Below are 16,205 nucleotides of genomic sequence, written 5' to 3'. Positions count from 1 at the left end.
CCCTCACCACTGCCACCACCTGACTGTCTGCCATCCTCCCAGCTGCCCGGGCAGGTGTTCTCCAGCCTCAGATGGGCAAGGAAGGGGGCTGCACCACCTTGTTCCTTCTCCTGCCCTGGGGGTGACAGCATGCTCCCGCTGCCTGTCTCTGTGATTCCTCCTCAAACCTCGTAGGAACCTGCCTTTAAAGGATTACCCTTACCCCACCTCCCTGGGCCTTCTCCCAATCCTCACCCAGCCTCCCTGATGAGAAGGCTGGGTAGACCCTGCGATCTCCCAGCCTCATCCACTCCATCCCAGCTCAGGGCAGGGCATTTGTTCTATTCTCTGCCTGGCTCACCCCTGCTGCTTCTGAAGTCTCTCCAGTGGCTCCCTTGGCAGCTTCGGACCTGGCTGAGATTGAGCTGCCTGGGCAACTGCAGGAGAAAGGTGAGTCAGCTGGGTGACTGGAAGCTGTTGCCTAGGGTTGTGTCTGGGCATCAGCTGCTGTTATCCCAATGGTGAAGGTGGCCCAGTGCTCTGTAGAGGCACCTGCAGCTGAAGCACTGACAGAAGGGGTGCCACAGGACCTGAGGGCAGTGCCTGCTGCTGCAGGGCTAGAAGGTGGACAGGAGGACGGCAGCACCGGGCACCATGTTTGACTACAGAGGAGCTCAATCATCAGAGTTACTGCTTTTGCTAATGTCATGGACCAACCTGGCCCAGTGGAGGAGAGACTCAGAGGACTCTTCTGAGGAAGAGGCAGCTGGCGAACCTGACCCAGATCCACAGCCAGTGGCAGAGGCACTGCAGGAGGAGGCAGGCTCTGAAGGCTCAGATACTGATCCACAGCCAGGTCCCAGCACATCGGTTCCTCAGCTTCCCAGCCCTGGGCTGGCAACAGAAAGCCAGGTGCAGGCCAGCTCTCCCCCTTCATCACCAGAGCCTCGGGAGCGCTGCCAGAGGAGGGCTAGAAGAGCCCTCCAAGCCAGAAGGCGCAGTGCCAGGCTAGCAGCACAGCACTGGCCCAGCATCATTAGTGATGATGAGTGCTCGCAGGAGCAGGACTGAGATAGCTGGCAGGTGCTGAGCACTGTGAGGCTTAAAAGCAGCCGAAGAGGGAGTGGCTGCGTGGAAGCAACGAGTCTGCTCACTACTGACCTTGCTGCCGTGTTTGGAATTGATTCTCTTGTCCCTGACCTTGGCCTGTTCCTGTGGATGTGTTTTTGGAATCCCCCTTTGGACTTGAAGCCGTGAGTGTGCCCAGTTGGTGCCTGAACCTTGGAACTGGGTGCTGCCCTGCTCGGACAACTTGGGAGTTATCCCTTGCCTGCTGCCAGCGTGAGTCTGCATCGGGACAGATAAACTGCAAATCTGACATGGGTATGAGCCAAGAAAAGGAGCAACTGGATGCAAACTACTTCTGCTTTCGTTCAGCTGAATTATCTTAGAGGACAGCTAGGAAAAGAAACAGATGAAAAACTGAGGCTAAGGCCCAGTTCTCATGGAGGGGCAAGGCCACGTCCGCCAGTGGGAAACAGGGGAAGCTGCCCACAGCTCACTGCAGTTAGAGGCCCACTGCCTGCATCAGAGAGCAGCAGAGGTGGAGCTTCTCATGCATCATGTAGAGTTTTAATTATGGAGAGTACTGTGCCCACAGTCCTCCCCTAGCATATCCTTGGACATGGCTGCTCAGCAGGACCACAGGAGGTTATTTTGCCTAAATCCCCCTTAGCCCTAGAGCCTGCTCTGCAACAGATGCTAAGCCTGTCTGGGCTGTACCACTTCTGACTCCAGAATGAATTCACCTCCATATACATATATTTAGAACTCCATCCGTTCAGAGAATTAGCACATCAGGTTGCAGCTAGCTTCTCCCTGACAGCTGCATTTGTATGTGGCAGTGAATTTCTTTAGTACAGAGGAGCATCTCAGCATGAGGAGCCTGAAGCGGGACAGCCTGGACACAGGCTTCCCACCCCAGAAAGCACTACGCCTAGGTCAACAGAATGCTGCCCACCAACTTGGAGGCATTTTCATCCTACTGAAGCCCATCAGCTTTAACAGGATTTCAGTTGTTCCATTTTTTTCCAAATTCTAAACAGTCAGTGTAGGATTTTTGTTTGGAGCCAGCCCTGCAGACAATAGATGGAAACTGCTTGTTCATTAAAATTACAGTGACTTCATCCCCTGGGTATTGTTCCCATTAAACCGCGAGCCAGCCCCACAGCCAGGAATGCTGCAGCAAGAACTACACAGCACCGGAGGTTGTGGAGAATCAATGCAGGACACTCAGATCCTAAATACAAGTCGCCCAAGATGCGCTGAGTTATTTAACTGCCTTCTATGTTAATCTTTCTTAGTTTTATAAAAAGAAGTGCTCACATGTTGTCAGCCATCCCAGAGCCTTTGCAGTCAATGGCTTCTGTACTGGGTAGAATACTGCCTGTGTGTTTTTCATTATGTATAATGGAAAAGAGCTATTTTAAAATCATGTCTGAAAATTCTGAGAAACCTGGAAAACCCCCAAAGTCCCTCCTCCCCCAATCCTGAGGCTATGGCCTTGCATTAGATTAATACTACCCAGACTTTACAGCCATGAGGATAGAAACCTGCATTCTGCATCTCATGTCACTTTGTGCCTTCTCTGTCCCCTCTAAAGGAATGGTGCTATATATACATACATACAATGGCAAACCACCCTGTAAAAAGTCTGCCAAGAAAACGTTGTGATGCAACGTCCCCCCATGGGTCAGTAACGACTCGGTGCTTGCACAGGGCACTCCCTTTACCTTTTTTAACATACATACTGAGATTTACTACACAATATCTTTATCGTGGTGAAATCTGAACGTTTTCTTGTACTTCTGCACTTATGTATGATATGAACTAATGGACAGATCTCTGGACAAATCACAAAAGAGTTTCTGCAGAAAGCCAAGTTTTTCATTTCCTCCTGACTCTCTGCCACCCTACGTAACAGGAACCTGGACTGCTGCAAAGCCACAGACAGCTAAAAAAAGAAAGGGGGGGGGAACAGAGAATTTCCACGTGCTTTCATTAAGCATTGCTCTCTAACAGGCAACCAGTTCCTTGCCACACTTAAGAAAGCAACCTCCTCCATCCACACAGAACAACCTGCCACACAGAAAGCGGTGGGAGGCCCCGTCTCTCTCCTTTGCATTTTGTTTTTAAAAGTTCTTTTTGGAGTCTTGTCCTGCTGTCAGTCATCTAGCTTTGGTCTTGCATAACACTCTCCGTCAAGATGTATGAGCCAGCTGCTCAGTTATTCACATATACATAAACCAGCTCTTTCTCCTTCACAAAGCTTACAACATCCAAGTGGATTCAGCAAAGCAGGCCACAGATACACTGACGGCACGGATCATTTACTGGAGTGGGGTGTTTGAAAGCAATAGAAGGATGCAGTGGGCAAACGGTATCATTTCCATCTTGGAGGTGCAGCAATCAACCCCCACCGTTGTTTTACAGGCACCACAGTCCCATGGCATGGTTCCTGAAATGCACCATGCACATGTGCAAAATGCAGGGATAAATTCAGCATGGTGCAGTACAGGGGACTGAGTATCAATTTTGGAACAAAAACCACTGTTGTATAGTGGTTAAAGAGGCTCCACTAGGACTGGAAAGACCCAGGTTCAAATTGTCGCAGGAGTAATAATACATTATATTTCCCCGGGTATGTTGCTCAGTTGAGTTGATAGCTGTAGTCCAGGAGTTCCAGCACTGATTTGGACTGGGACTGCATTATGTAGGTAGAGATGGCTTAAACCTCCCCCCATGTTATTTTTCTGGCCTGAAATAGCCCAGGCAAGCCACTATTTGCCCTGTTTGGGAAATTTCCATGTCCTGACAGGCTACACATTAAGTTTCTCCAGCAAAGCAAATAGCTGACCCCAGAAAAATTTCAGGTTGGGAAAATGGCAAAGGAGAGGAAAGCTAACCCCCCCTCCCCCCGGGTGCCTGGGAAAAACTTAACAAACTTAACCATGAACCTCTGCAGGTGACCTTAGGCCAATGATTCTCAACCTAGGCTACCTTACAAGCTTGTATCTCAGAAGAAGTAAGAACCATATACATCACTCTGAACTCATTGGAAGAAGGACAGGATAAAAATGTAACAGGTCACCAGACAGGGAAGACATGGGCTCAAATTCCACCTTGGGCCAGCCACCGTCTATTAGTCTAGCCTCTCTCAGAGGTTTGCAATTTAGGCCACACCGAGCTCCTCAGAGGGAAAGAAAGCCACAGCAGTCAGAACTAAAACTACAGCACCCCCATTAATTGAGAAGAATCACTACAGATTTGTTAAAAATGAAGACTGGGGGTTCAGAGAACCTGATACACATATCATTATAATGTTAAATTGACAGAATATTGTTCTGTTGTCAATTTTTTTAAAAAAAACCTGGGGCGAGAGGAGGCAATAGTCACTGCAGGGACAGCATCAGGGAAAACAGCTGCCACGTGGATGGAAAAATTATGATTTTCCCATCCAAAAAGCAGTCATCCATGCGTTACTGCAATCTTACCCAAAAACTCGCAGCAAAGCAAGCTCAAGAAAAATCAGAAAAATGTCTGGGTAACCTCAGGAGGGTTTACACACGCACTGTGATGCTGTAGGAAAGAAAAAAATCCTGCTTCTCAACAGCAGGGAATCCAGAGCAGATAACCCACTGGGAAAACAGCCCCAATGTATTTGTGGCATAGTGCATGTGTAAGGATATAGGAGAGGTCTGGAAGCTAGTGACATGGTTTTCTAAGTCTTCAGTCCTAGCCCCACTGCACAATCCTGTTTATTGCTGTTGACTGAATTATTATACATTGTGTAACCCATCCACGGTTGAATTTTAAAAAATATTTTGTGATTCACTTTGAGTCTCAGCGAGAAACAAGAATGACAAATGATAATCATAAAATTATTATTAATAATAAAAGGCTTCCACAAAACAAAAGAGTTAATTTAGAGACAACCAGTCCAGGCAGCAACATGTGTATTGAAAATTCCCCTTCCTCTTTAAGGGAAGCTTCAGTCTATACCAGACAAAAAAGAATGCTTGCTAAAGCTTGATAAAATGTAAAATGATCAAAATGGTAAAACTGGCTGCACTAAAATATTCTGAAGTGGTTAAGCATTGAACACCCTGCTGGCCTCCAATGTCATACTGAGAATGAGATGACTAGGTGAACCCCTCAGGAGTTTCTTAATGTAGCTTACACAAATCTATTTAATGTATTAATTAGGCCTGTGGTTCTATATATTGTCTAAAATAAAAAAGGACAATTGCCTTTCCTCACCTCAGATGGTGGAGAAGTATATCTCAGCCCTTAGGAACATGCAATACCTTGCCTGTCCCACCATTACCAATGGGCCAAAGGGACACAATTCAGAAATCTGTATCTTGGCCCCGTTGGCTGTGCTGTGCTGGAGTATAACTATTAGGACTGCTTGCCCTAACAGTTTAAAGGAGGCAGCCTCATCCCGCAGACTAGGTGCTTAATTGACCTATGCTAAACCCAAGTTCACGGTCATCACAGTCCTACAGGAGTCCAGGGGTAAGATGAGATTTCATGAGGACTATTAACCAGCTGCAGCCAGTGTGTTCTAACAATCTGCCTAAGCCAACTAGCCAACAAGTCTCACTTCTTCCTGAGGGAAGACTGGGCCTCCAGTATTCTGACAGACAGACATCAGCCTGGGTTGGTAATTGTTCTCTGGTACTGTAACAAATATAAGGTGGGATGTGTCCTTCACCTATTCTGGATTTCTGTCATGCTTACAAAGTCTACTCTGAGACAAACATAAATCTCTTTCACATATGAAAAACTGGGGCTGTACTACACACATTCATGTTCAAAGTGTAATCTGCCCCTCAAGGTCCCCGCCAACCTGATTTCTTTACCAGCAGCATCAGACATTAAATCCACTGCAAGCCTTGCTAATAAAAAAAACAACAACACTTCAACAGTCAAGATCATAGAACATTTTCTCTCCGCCACTACCCGAAAGGCAAGTCTCACACCTCCAGGATAGGTACTCAGAGGAGAAACTCATTTATGTTCCAAACTAGAAACATTATAGCTTCGTCCTGCTCTGCTTTACAGAGCAGTAAGTCTACAATAATGAGCTTTAGAAAGGAAATTTGTTGCAACTGATGTGTGAAAATAACTACCCACCCACTCCAAAAACTGGGCAGAGAAGCCAGCCTTTTGAAAGCACCCCACAAATGAAGGCTACTGATGTGAAACAGTGACACTTTCGTGCATAATACAGTATATATTGTGCCTTGGATGATAGCTACATAGTGTGGGAGAAGCAGGTCTTGCCAATGGTCTTAGCCAAGACCTAAACCTTCACACACCTGTCCAGATGTGCTAGTCTACTAGTCCTTGTCCTACTGGATGACCAATCAAGAAGCCCATAATTATCCAGAATTAGCAGGTCTGAAACATCTAGCTCATTACTCAGTAAATCAAATGTTTTGATTGACTAAAAAGGCACCCCCATATACCCAGGCAGTAGATTTTATTTTAATTATTTTTAATGAAAGTACTTTTCAGAATAGAGTTCTCGAAGCAGTATTAGGTATACCTAAAGATAAACCATATGTGGGGTTGAGGTAGATCTTCTTATAATATATTCTTGTATAATGCTCTGGTTAATTTGATTATTGGTTAAAGATTAAGCAAATAACTGCTTTATACAGGTTTGCCAAATGGAGCAAATGGACAGCTGAGGACCTCTCTAATTTGGAAGAATTAATTAATGCTAATTTTTAGCCTACTCTAAAGTTAGGCCTACAGAGGCCACAAGATCAGAAATTAAGACAAGACGATGCAAGATTATTTATTTATTTATTTATTTACTTATTATTTAACAAAATGTATATCCCACCTTTCTGCTCTCACAAGGACCGCCAAGGTGGCTAACAAATTAAAACATCAATAATAAAGTCACAAGTAATATACTAAGATATATTAATAAATAAAAACTCGTAATACTTAGAATTTCTTTTTAGGGTGACATTTCTGAAAATTAAACTCTAGAGAGACAGTAATGGGATGGATCTAGTCAGCTTTCATTCCATCCTACCTAATTTTCACCCCTACTATAGCCCTTGTTTCACAGAGATACCCAGATGAGAAATATGGATTGGAACCTACTCAATGTCTCCACGGCATGCAAGGAAAGAGATCAGCCCCTGCTGTGAACCACGTAAGCTGAAGTTGCTTTAAGCCTCCATTACTGAAAGCAACAACTTGTCCTTTGACCTGAGCTGAGAAGAAATTATTTAGGTATTAAGGTAAGTGGGACACACAGTCTTTTCTGTCATACAGCACAAGCTGATGCCAAACATTTGAAGTCTACAATCCCAAACGTACTTATTAAAGAATAAACCCTTTTACTTTGTCTCGATTCAAAATTTTATATCCTGCCTCCCCAACATTTAGGTCTTCAAGGCGACTTTCAAATATGATTGAACAGGGCTGTTTCAAGTCTTGGCAGGAAAAGGCTTCCAAGGGTACATGAGGCCAACGGTTTCAAAATTTGGCAGGGAAAAGGTAAGGGTCACAGCAGAGAGCCCTGGCATTGCCCTTCCATTCCTTGCTGGACCAGCCATTAGTTACAGTGCAGTTTGATGCAGAGGAAACATGATTAATAAGAAGTATCTCTAATTTTGCTTAAATGTTAATAAGGGAGGGGAATCAGGGGTAAGAATTTCAAGAGTCTACAGCCAAGAGCAACAGCAGTGAACGCAGCTTTGCCTGCCTGATTTCTCTATGACAGGCGGCATTACAGGAACAGAGGGAAGGAGATATATTGGGGTGTGGGCCAGATATTCTTTTATAGAGTTAATCTATATAAAATTTTATTTCCAACTGTTATATTTGGGTCAAGGAGCAATTTTTATGCAGGTCAAATTGTCTAATGGCCTTGGGATTACTCTATGAGAGCTTGTGCTTTGAGCCATGATTCTTGGTTCACTTGCTTGAGTCACCTAACCCAATGTGCTATGTGGGCTTATTGGTGGGATGACCTTTATTGGCACCTGCTCGTTTCTGTGGTCTAGATCCTACAGCTTAGGGAAGCTGATGCAGGAAGTTGGATTTTTCTGTCGATGGGTCTCTTAACAGTCTTATGATCGTAAGAACAGCAGAGATTCTAAACTGTGCTAAGAGTTCCAGGAAAGGATCATTTATCACAAACACACCAATAGATTAAAAGTGCAATCCTAAACCAAATTACATTCATCCAGGACCATTGATGTCAATGGAATTATAAGATTTAGGACTGCCCTGTGTACCTTTCCATCCACCACTGATGCAATGCACCATCTCAAGCATTAGATACATTTCGGAGCACATGCACAAATCAGTACTACCCAAGCCCAACAGACAGAACAATATACAGGTTTCTAAACAAGTTTCCAAACTCAGGTTTACCAATTAATGGGAAGGCAGGAGATCTGAAAGTTAGGACCAGTGAGAAGTAAGCCATCCACCAATTCTTTCCTAAAAATGCCCCCTGCTTGTTTTTCTCTTGTAATTGGGTCTCCTTATCTCACAGCCCAAATGGAGGGGGGGGAATTAAAAACTAGCCAGAGGGAGAAGAGGGAAATGTACAGAAGAAAATTGTCAGGTGAGGAATGGGTTAAGCACTCTCCTCCTCCTCCTCCTCCTCCCTCCAGATTATGTTTCCCTCCTAACACGTTTCAGTCTTGAGAGTTCAATCCTAGAACACTTGTCAGAATTCTTGGCAACAGGCACAAGATGGGATGCGGCCAGCTTTCCCACTCAATGTCACCTACTTCCCTCCTCAATTCAGCCCCCCCCCATCTCACATGGCTTTTGTTGATGCAGGTCCCATATTGCCAAGCACAGCCTTTTAAGTGGTCAAAGGGGAACCCCCTCTCAACTCCCCCAAAGGAAAAGTGGGCTGGATCCAAGGATATAATTCCTTGAGTACCAAGGATATAATTCCACACAAGAACTGTCACTAGCTGGCTTGTTCGTGGTTGGAGAGCAAGACCCATTTACCTTCTCTGCTTTAGCCTTTTGAAATCCAATTTAACATACATGATTCTATATTAATTTTGCACATTGCTGCTCTCCATTCTAAGGTGAAACAAAATCAGATCATGATTTAAAGGGGCACAGAAAGTTCTGATGGCTTTAAAAGGGGACTACACAAATCCATGGAGGATGGGTCCAACAGCTGTTCTTAGCCAACAGCTAAATGGAACCTCCATGTTCAGGGGCAGTATGCATACCAGATGTTGAATACCAGATGTTGTTGAGAAAACAGATCAGGTGCCTTCATGTTTGCAGGCCTCACAGGAACACTCAGGTGATGTCCAGCATGAGCAAATGTACGAATATGGATTAATTTCCACAGAAGCAATTCCCATAACATTCATGTACTTTATCAATGAACACCATTCACATACATTTAGCTAAGCATCATTCAGTTACAATAATTCAAAATAATAATCATTTATTATTATTAATAGTTTTATTGTTTCTTTTATTTGAAATATTTTTGTATTGCGCAGATTGGCTATTTTAAAACCAAGTAAAATAAAATATGTCTGGAGGGGTAGATATTAACTGTAATGAGGTGGAAGGAGATCAAGGACCATATGTGAAGCAGCAAATCATCTTTATATGCGGAGTACCTTTTTTAAAAAAACCAGAAAGTTGTGGGAAAAGGTGGTAAATACGATTGCTCCTGAAGTCATAGTAATACAAGGAACAGATGGACTGGTTCACACACTCCACAGCAACTCCACGCAACAAAACCCAGGCACACAGTGAACCTAACATGTAACCTGGTAGAGACGCAGCTGCAACTTCTCAACAGCATCTCCCGCGATCAGAGCAATATTTTGCTAGTCACAACAGTCCCAAGAACTGCCTGTGGAACGTCACAGCTGTTCCTGGGGACCTGTCAGATCTCACATTGCATCACCACACTTGGGACAGTGTGAACTGTCCTATTTTTGTCCATATGTGAATGTGATGCAACGGCTAAGAGATGTAATCCAGGAGTTCTTGGGTTGAAGTCTTGCTTCTGAAACGAACCTATAGGTGACAAAACAAATACCTATCCCCTCCCCCTGCCCCCCACACATTTATTTAAAAACTTTTGGAACTCAAGGCAGCTTACAATATAAACAAAACCAACACAAATGTGTCAAAAACACAGTTTAAACCCATAATTTAAAACCAGCAATAAATTTTTAAAAACTGGCTAAACAAATACCATCCTGAATGAAACAACCTCCAACTGCCTCCTGAAGACTGAGAGTGAGGGACCCAATCTTTCTTGGGGAAATTGTTCCATAATTGTGGGGCTACCACCCAAAAGGCTTCTCTCACGTACCCACCAACCAAGCTTCTTTGGTTGATGGGATAATCGGGAGTGCTTCTACCTAACATTTTAACTCCCAGGCAGAAACTTATACAAGACAGGGATAAGATAAAAGAGTGTTTGCATGAATTACTGAGGTAATTGCTGTTAAGAACTCTACACGTTAAAGGCCAAATTTCTATTGGGGGAAGAGCACAGGGGTAAAGAGTTGTCACTCACCAGCATCATCCAAAACAGGCCTTCCCCATGGCAACTTCTCAAGACTAAAATGGAGTTTCAATCACACATGTATGTGCAGGGCTTTTTTTCTGGGAAAAGAGGTGGTGGAACTCAGGGCCAAACTACAAGTGACGAATGACACAGGTTGGACACTTGTCAGCTTCCCTCAAGTTTTGATGGGAAATGTAGGCAGCTTCGCGGAATGTTGGACAAGTGACAGTTGAAAAGTCCATTGGACAGCAGTCGGAGAGCCAAGCTGCAAGACCAGGATGCCTACATTTCCCATCAAAACTTGAGGGAAGCTGACAAGTGTCCAACCTGTGTCATTTGTCACTTGTAGCTTGGCCCTCAGTGGGTTGCCAGCACAGGGGGCAACTCTTGGTGGGAGGTGGTGCCACTGGTACATGTGCGCACGCAAAGTGCACACATGCTCCCAGGGCCAGTGACATCACTTTGGGTAAGCTGGAACAAGGGAGGAGTTTTTTAAAGTTTAAATCGCCCTCGTAGAAAATGGTCACATGGCTGGTGGCCCCGCCCCCTGATCTCCAGACAGAGAGAAGTTTAGATTGCCCTCTGCACCACTCCAGCGGCGTGGAGGACAATCTAAACTCCCCTCTGTCTGGAGATCAGGGGGTGGGGCCACCAGCCATGTGACCATTTTCAAGAGGTTCTGGAACTCCGTTCCACCGCGCTCCCACTGAAAAAAAGCTGTGTGTGTGTGTGTGTATTCTGGTTCTACTGCTGTATTGAGAAGATGTGTTTTATGAAGAGATCGTGTACTGGTCACTTTTTAAGTGGGCCTCTGCAGCACAGCCAGAAGAAGATTCATTTGACTTCTGCTAACAGTGTAAACTTTTTCTAGCTCTGTAGAGTATTTCTTTTCCACTCCCGGTATTCTGAACAATATAAACAAATTTAAAAAGTTTCCCTCTTATGTAGGTGATCTTTATTTCTTTTTTTCTTTCCTCCTGTCACACCAAAGCTTGTAAACAGCTACCTGCCTACTCACCTATGGTGAATGAAAATTTACCTCCAGGCAATCACACAGTAGATTGTGTAAACTGAAACAAATGTATTTTTCCTCCTTCCTTTCATGCTGTTGATATGCCTCAAGTGACTTCCCTAGGTGTGAGTACCTAAGGAAGGACTGCTGCTGCTGTTTCAGTGAGCTAGTGAAGGAGTTGGCAGAACTTCCCAAATATAAGTAGATTAGGGAACACAGTTTTATATTAAAACAGCAGATTAAAAGGGAACGTTTTAGAGGATCAGTCAAAAAATTAGTTTGGTCCCTTTTTCTAGAGGTATTTTGTATGTCTAGAAACAATTAGCAGCATATCAATTAAGACAGCAAAAGATCATCAGTTTTACTACTATTCTTGGTACAAACAGGTACAATTTTTTAGCATTAACATTAAAAATAATATCTATTTATTTAATTAATTTATTTATTTATAGTCCACCTTTCTCAATGAGACCCAAGGATGATTACACAGTACAAGTCAATAAGCACAACCACTAGGACATTCAATGAACAAGTACAGTATGATCAATAGTTAGAACGTTCAATGAACAAATGCCAATAGGGCAGGGGTTGCAGAAATCTGAAATGGGCATAAATGAGAAACAGAGATGAAACCCTGCTGAAACAAAGCGTAAGTTATTAAACATGACCTCTTTAACAACACTGAAACTACGCAGTAGGAGCTTATTTACATCAACAGACAGTGCCCAAAAGAACAGTCTTCAGACCCTGTCCCTAGCCAAGGCATCTCTCTGAGCCAATTCTTACAGCACAGTCCTATTACCTGAGTAAAAAAGTTCTCCTAAATAATTGAATTGTGTGTTTAATGAAGAATCTAATATTCATTCTACTACAGCCTAAGCCATCCACGTTCAAGAGGCACACGATCCATGTAAGAATATGGCTAAAGTAACCTTCAAAGTCTGGAAATGGAAGGCTCAGATCAAGACTGTCAGTCAATTGTGAAGTCCCTCAAGAAGCTATCACTTGGACTAGCATATTCTGCAAGGCTCTTATGAAGGAGGAATTGCACATCATGCAGAAATGAGAACCAGATCCCCATCAAAATGCTCAAGGCTACAACATTTACAGCAAGGAAAAGCTAAAGCACTGGTTTGTTGGGGGGGGGGGCAACTAAAGCGAAATCACAGAATAAAGGTCCCCAATGTGATGCCTGTGGGCTCCAAACAACCTGCCAACATCTTCCCTGGGGCCTGTCAAGTGTTTTAAGATAGTGGATGGGGCTCATGCCCAGCAGGGCTTCTGACTGCCCACTGGATACCTGATTGGCAGTGCAGATTAAAATAATGTTGTTTCAGCAGCAGCTTCTACTATAGTGTTGTTTTAAATGTCTCTCACTCCTCTTTCCCAGTGTATTTTTGAAAATTACTCCTCTTGTCCTCTGCACTAGGGCTTCCTCTGTGTACATGTGAATGTATGGCTCCAACTCCTGTGGAAGCCATTTTCTGATTGTGCCCATCACCCTGTGTCAGAATTTCAAAGGTGCCCACAAGTTCAAAAAGGATGAGAACCCCTATGGTAGCGGGCAAGAAATAATTTAACTTGAAACCAGCTGGCCATAAACGTAGGTCAGACAACAAGGAAAATTCTTCTCCACACTGCACATAATTAACTACCCCAAGATGTGATGGCAGCTATTAGCTTGGACCACTTTAGAAATAGGTTAGAGAAGTTCACAGAAGATAACTCAAACAATGGCAAAATGGAAACTCCATGTTCAGAGTCTGGATACCTTAGAAAGCTATCATCTTCTTGTGAATAAAGAACATGTAAGCTGTCTAGAAAAAAATGTTAGACTTGTCAATCCATCTTGGAACACATGACAAGATCTGTGTGTCCCCCCAATGTTGCCTACTATATACCAATGGCATGATCCGACCACTACAAGTTCTAACAGGCGAGTAAGAGTGGAGGTTTAGAAAGTATGTAATTATAGGGCCATTTAACATCCAAATGGACGATACACTTACAAGACCACTAAAATGACAAAACCAAATCTTTTTAAAATGAGTACTTGTATTGCATACCCCTGACCTGGATGGCACAGGCAATCTCAATCTTGTCAAATCTCGGAAGTTAAGCAGAGTCAGCCTTGATTAGTAGTTAGATGGGAGACCTCAGAGGAAAACCAGGCCTGCAGAGGCTGCCATAAGTCAGCTAAGACTTGCTGGTACTTTCCATCACCAATACTGTACGGCTTTGTGTGTGTAAATATGCTCTAAATTATAAATCTAATCCACCACTTCTATTCATAATGAACTCCTCTTTCAATCACAGTTTTTGACTTTAAGCAAATGATATTTCACTTATCAGATCAATCATTATTAATAAATGAAGTGTTTGTATTTCTGGCAAGAACCATGCCCTAGGGCTTCTGCCATGGTACAAAACTTGATTGCCTCTGCTCCTGATTTACAGTGCAATCCTATGTAAAGTTACTCCACTCTAAGTCCATTGATTTCAATGGGTTTAGACTGGAGCAACTATGCATAAAATTGCACTATTAATCCAGATGATATAAAGTGAAACTGTTTGCTACCTAGCAAGGGGAAGCATAAAACCACTGAAGGAGGGCTGAACTGGAAAATATGCAGACGCTGTAGTGATTTCCAGTTCTGTGATTTCACAAAGTCTGCCATTTCCTAGCTCATCATCAGTACTGCCCTATCACAAGATAATATACACATCCATCCTGTAAAACTGTTCGTCTTATTTAAATGGAAAAGGTCTTCCACTCTAGCACCTTAGATATTGAAGATATTATATTTAACATCTCCCCAAGCATTTAAATGGGAACATTCTGCCAGTTACAGGGGGAGAGGGTAAGAGGGGGGGGGGCGGGAGAGAGAATCCTAAACTGGTTTTCACTAAAAAAAAATTTCGACAGCAACCCATAACCATTTTACTTCCTTGCTCATTCTAGCTGTCTCTAGGAGAACACCCCAAGTCCTTCCCATTGTTCTCTAGCAGCATGAGGGTTTCATATTGGAGACGGCTTCAGAATTTTTCTCTACCAAGGATGCTCGTACTGTATAACACTGACCTAAGCTCTACTTTGCCAAAAGCCATCAGTGACCTAAATATTATAAGGAGGAAAAATGCTATAGGGGTGTAGCAGAATGAGGCGCACCAAGCGGAAAAAAACAGCTTAGGTGACAGTCGGCGCTCAGGCTTTGGGTCAATTTCTGGCCAACACGCTCAGAACTGATCCGGCACGCCCACCCCACCCCGAGGGTTTACTGGGGGGCTTTTCAGGAGGCCCCCGGCGGCGCCCCGTGCCAAACGTGGCCCTTGCCGGAGACGCGGGCAGCTCTGCAGCCCTTCCTCCGCAGCTCTCGAGGCCATCCAAGCCCCGCGCGCCGCTCGCCACAATGGACAGGGGGGAGGAGGCGGGCCCGTCCTTTCATCGCCGCCACAGCTACGCCGACCAGGCGGGCCGGCAGCTGCCCGGCTAGCCCCCGGTGGGGGGCGGTCGCCTCGCCTTCCCTTTCGCGGGAGGGGCTCCAGGGCGGCTTCGGCGCAGCATCAGGCGAGAGAACCGCGGCCGGGCCGCACCGCGCGCCCCTCTATTGTGGAGCGGGAAGCTCATGCGCAATGATGCGGGCAGCCCAGCCCGGGCGGGCACGGCTCGGAGCCCCCCGCCGCGCCGCCCAAGCCCGGGACGTGAGGAGAATAAGCAGGCGCGGCGCGGGCGAGCAGCACAAAGGGCTGGAGAGGCGCCGTCCCGCGGGGTGCCCGGGGGATGCCCGCAGCCCCTCCAGCCCGCCAGGGGGGCGACGGCCCCGGCCCCGATCCTTCTTACCTCTCTCGCTCAGGGCGGCGAGGGCGAGGAGGAGGCACAGAAGCCGGGGGCGGCTGAGCTTCCCGGCCATCTCCAAGCGGCTTGGGCGGAGGCGCGGAGGTGCCCGAGGGAAGGCGCTGCTGCAGCCGCTGCCGGAGGCGACGCGCTCGGGGTGCCCGGCGAGGGGGTGAGAAGGGCGCTTGGCCAGCCGCAGCAGCCGCCGAAGAGAGACGCGGGCAGAGCCGGTAGCAGCGGCGCGCAAGGGAGGGGCGCCGGAGACGCGTGGAGAGGAGCCGAGCCGAGCCGAGCGGGGGGGCCGCAGCTTCCGAGGCGCAGAAAGGCAGACCCTGCGCGGAGAGGGCGAGGCCTGCGCAGAGGCGGGGCGGGCGAGCGCAGCCTGGGCGGAGTTGCCGGGGCGGGCGAGCGGGCGCGGTCAGAGCGGCTTCCCCTGGGCCCGCCGGAGGCTCTGCCGGGATTGCTGCTGGGGCGGGCTCGTGGCTGATGCCAAGGCAGCCGGGCCCGGAGGCTGGCCCCGAGGAGCGGCGGGGGATGGGAGGGGAGCGAATCCGGCTGGCTGCCTCGCTTGTGCTGCAGGCTGCTGGGGTTGCCCCTCGGCGGAAAGAGCGAGCTGGAAGCTTTGGCGCAGCCGCCCGACGAACGGATCGAAGAGAAGGGCGCCTTGGTGCTCTTCGTACGGGAGAGGGCCCTTTCCCCGGGACGGCGGCCCCTCCGCTTTCCCTCGCCCTGCTTGCCTTTGAATAGCTGCCCAAAACGTAGAAAGGAAGCAGGTG

General features: G+C 46.3%; 1 protein-coding gene across 2 annotated transcripts in view; it reads right to left on the bottom strand.

The window, feature by feature from the left end:
• Positions 1-15,706, bottom strand: part of CD99L2 (CD99 molecule like 2) — a 67,812-nt gene extending 52,106 nt beyond the window's left edge. For both annotated transcript variants that reach the window (XM_054996997.1, XM_054996998.1), the window contains exon 1: positions 15,436-15,706. In XM_054996997.1, coding sequence (XP_054852972.1) covers positions 15,436-15,505 — 70 coding nt within the window. In that variant the 5' untranslated portion in view covers positions 15,506-15,706. The remainder of the gene's footprint in view (positions 1-15,435) is intronic.
• Between the last annotated feature and the right edge of the window lie 499 nt (positions 15,707-16,205).

Source organism: Eublepharis macularius, chromosome 13 (assembly GCF_028583425.1).
Source record: "Eublepharis macularius isolate TG4126 chromosome 13, MPM_Emac_v1.0, whole genome shotgun sequence".
Taxonomy (NCBI): Eukaryota; Metazoa; Chordata; class Lepidosauria; order Squamata; family Eublepharidae; genus Eublepharis; species Eublepharis macularius.
This window is presented reverse-complemented; position numbering and strand designations above follow the sequence as displayed.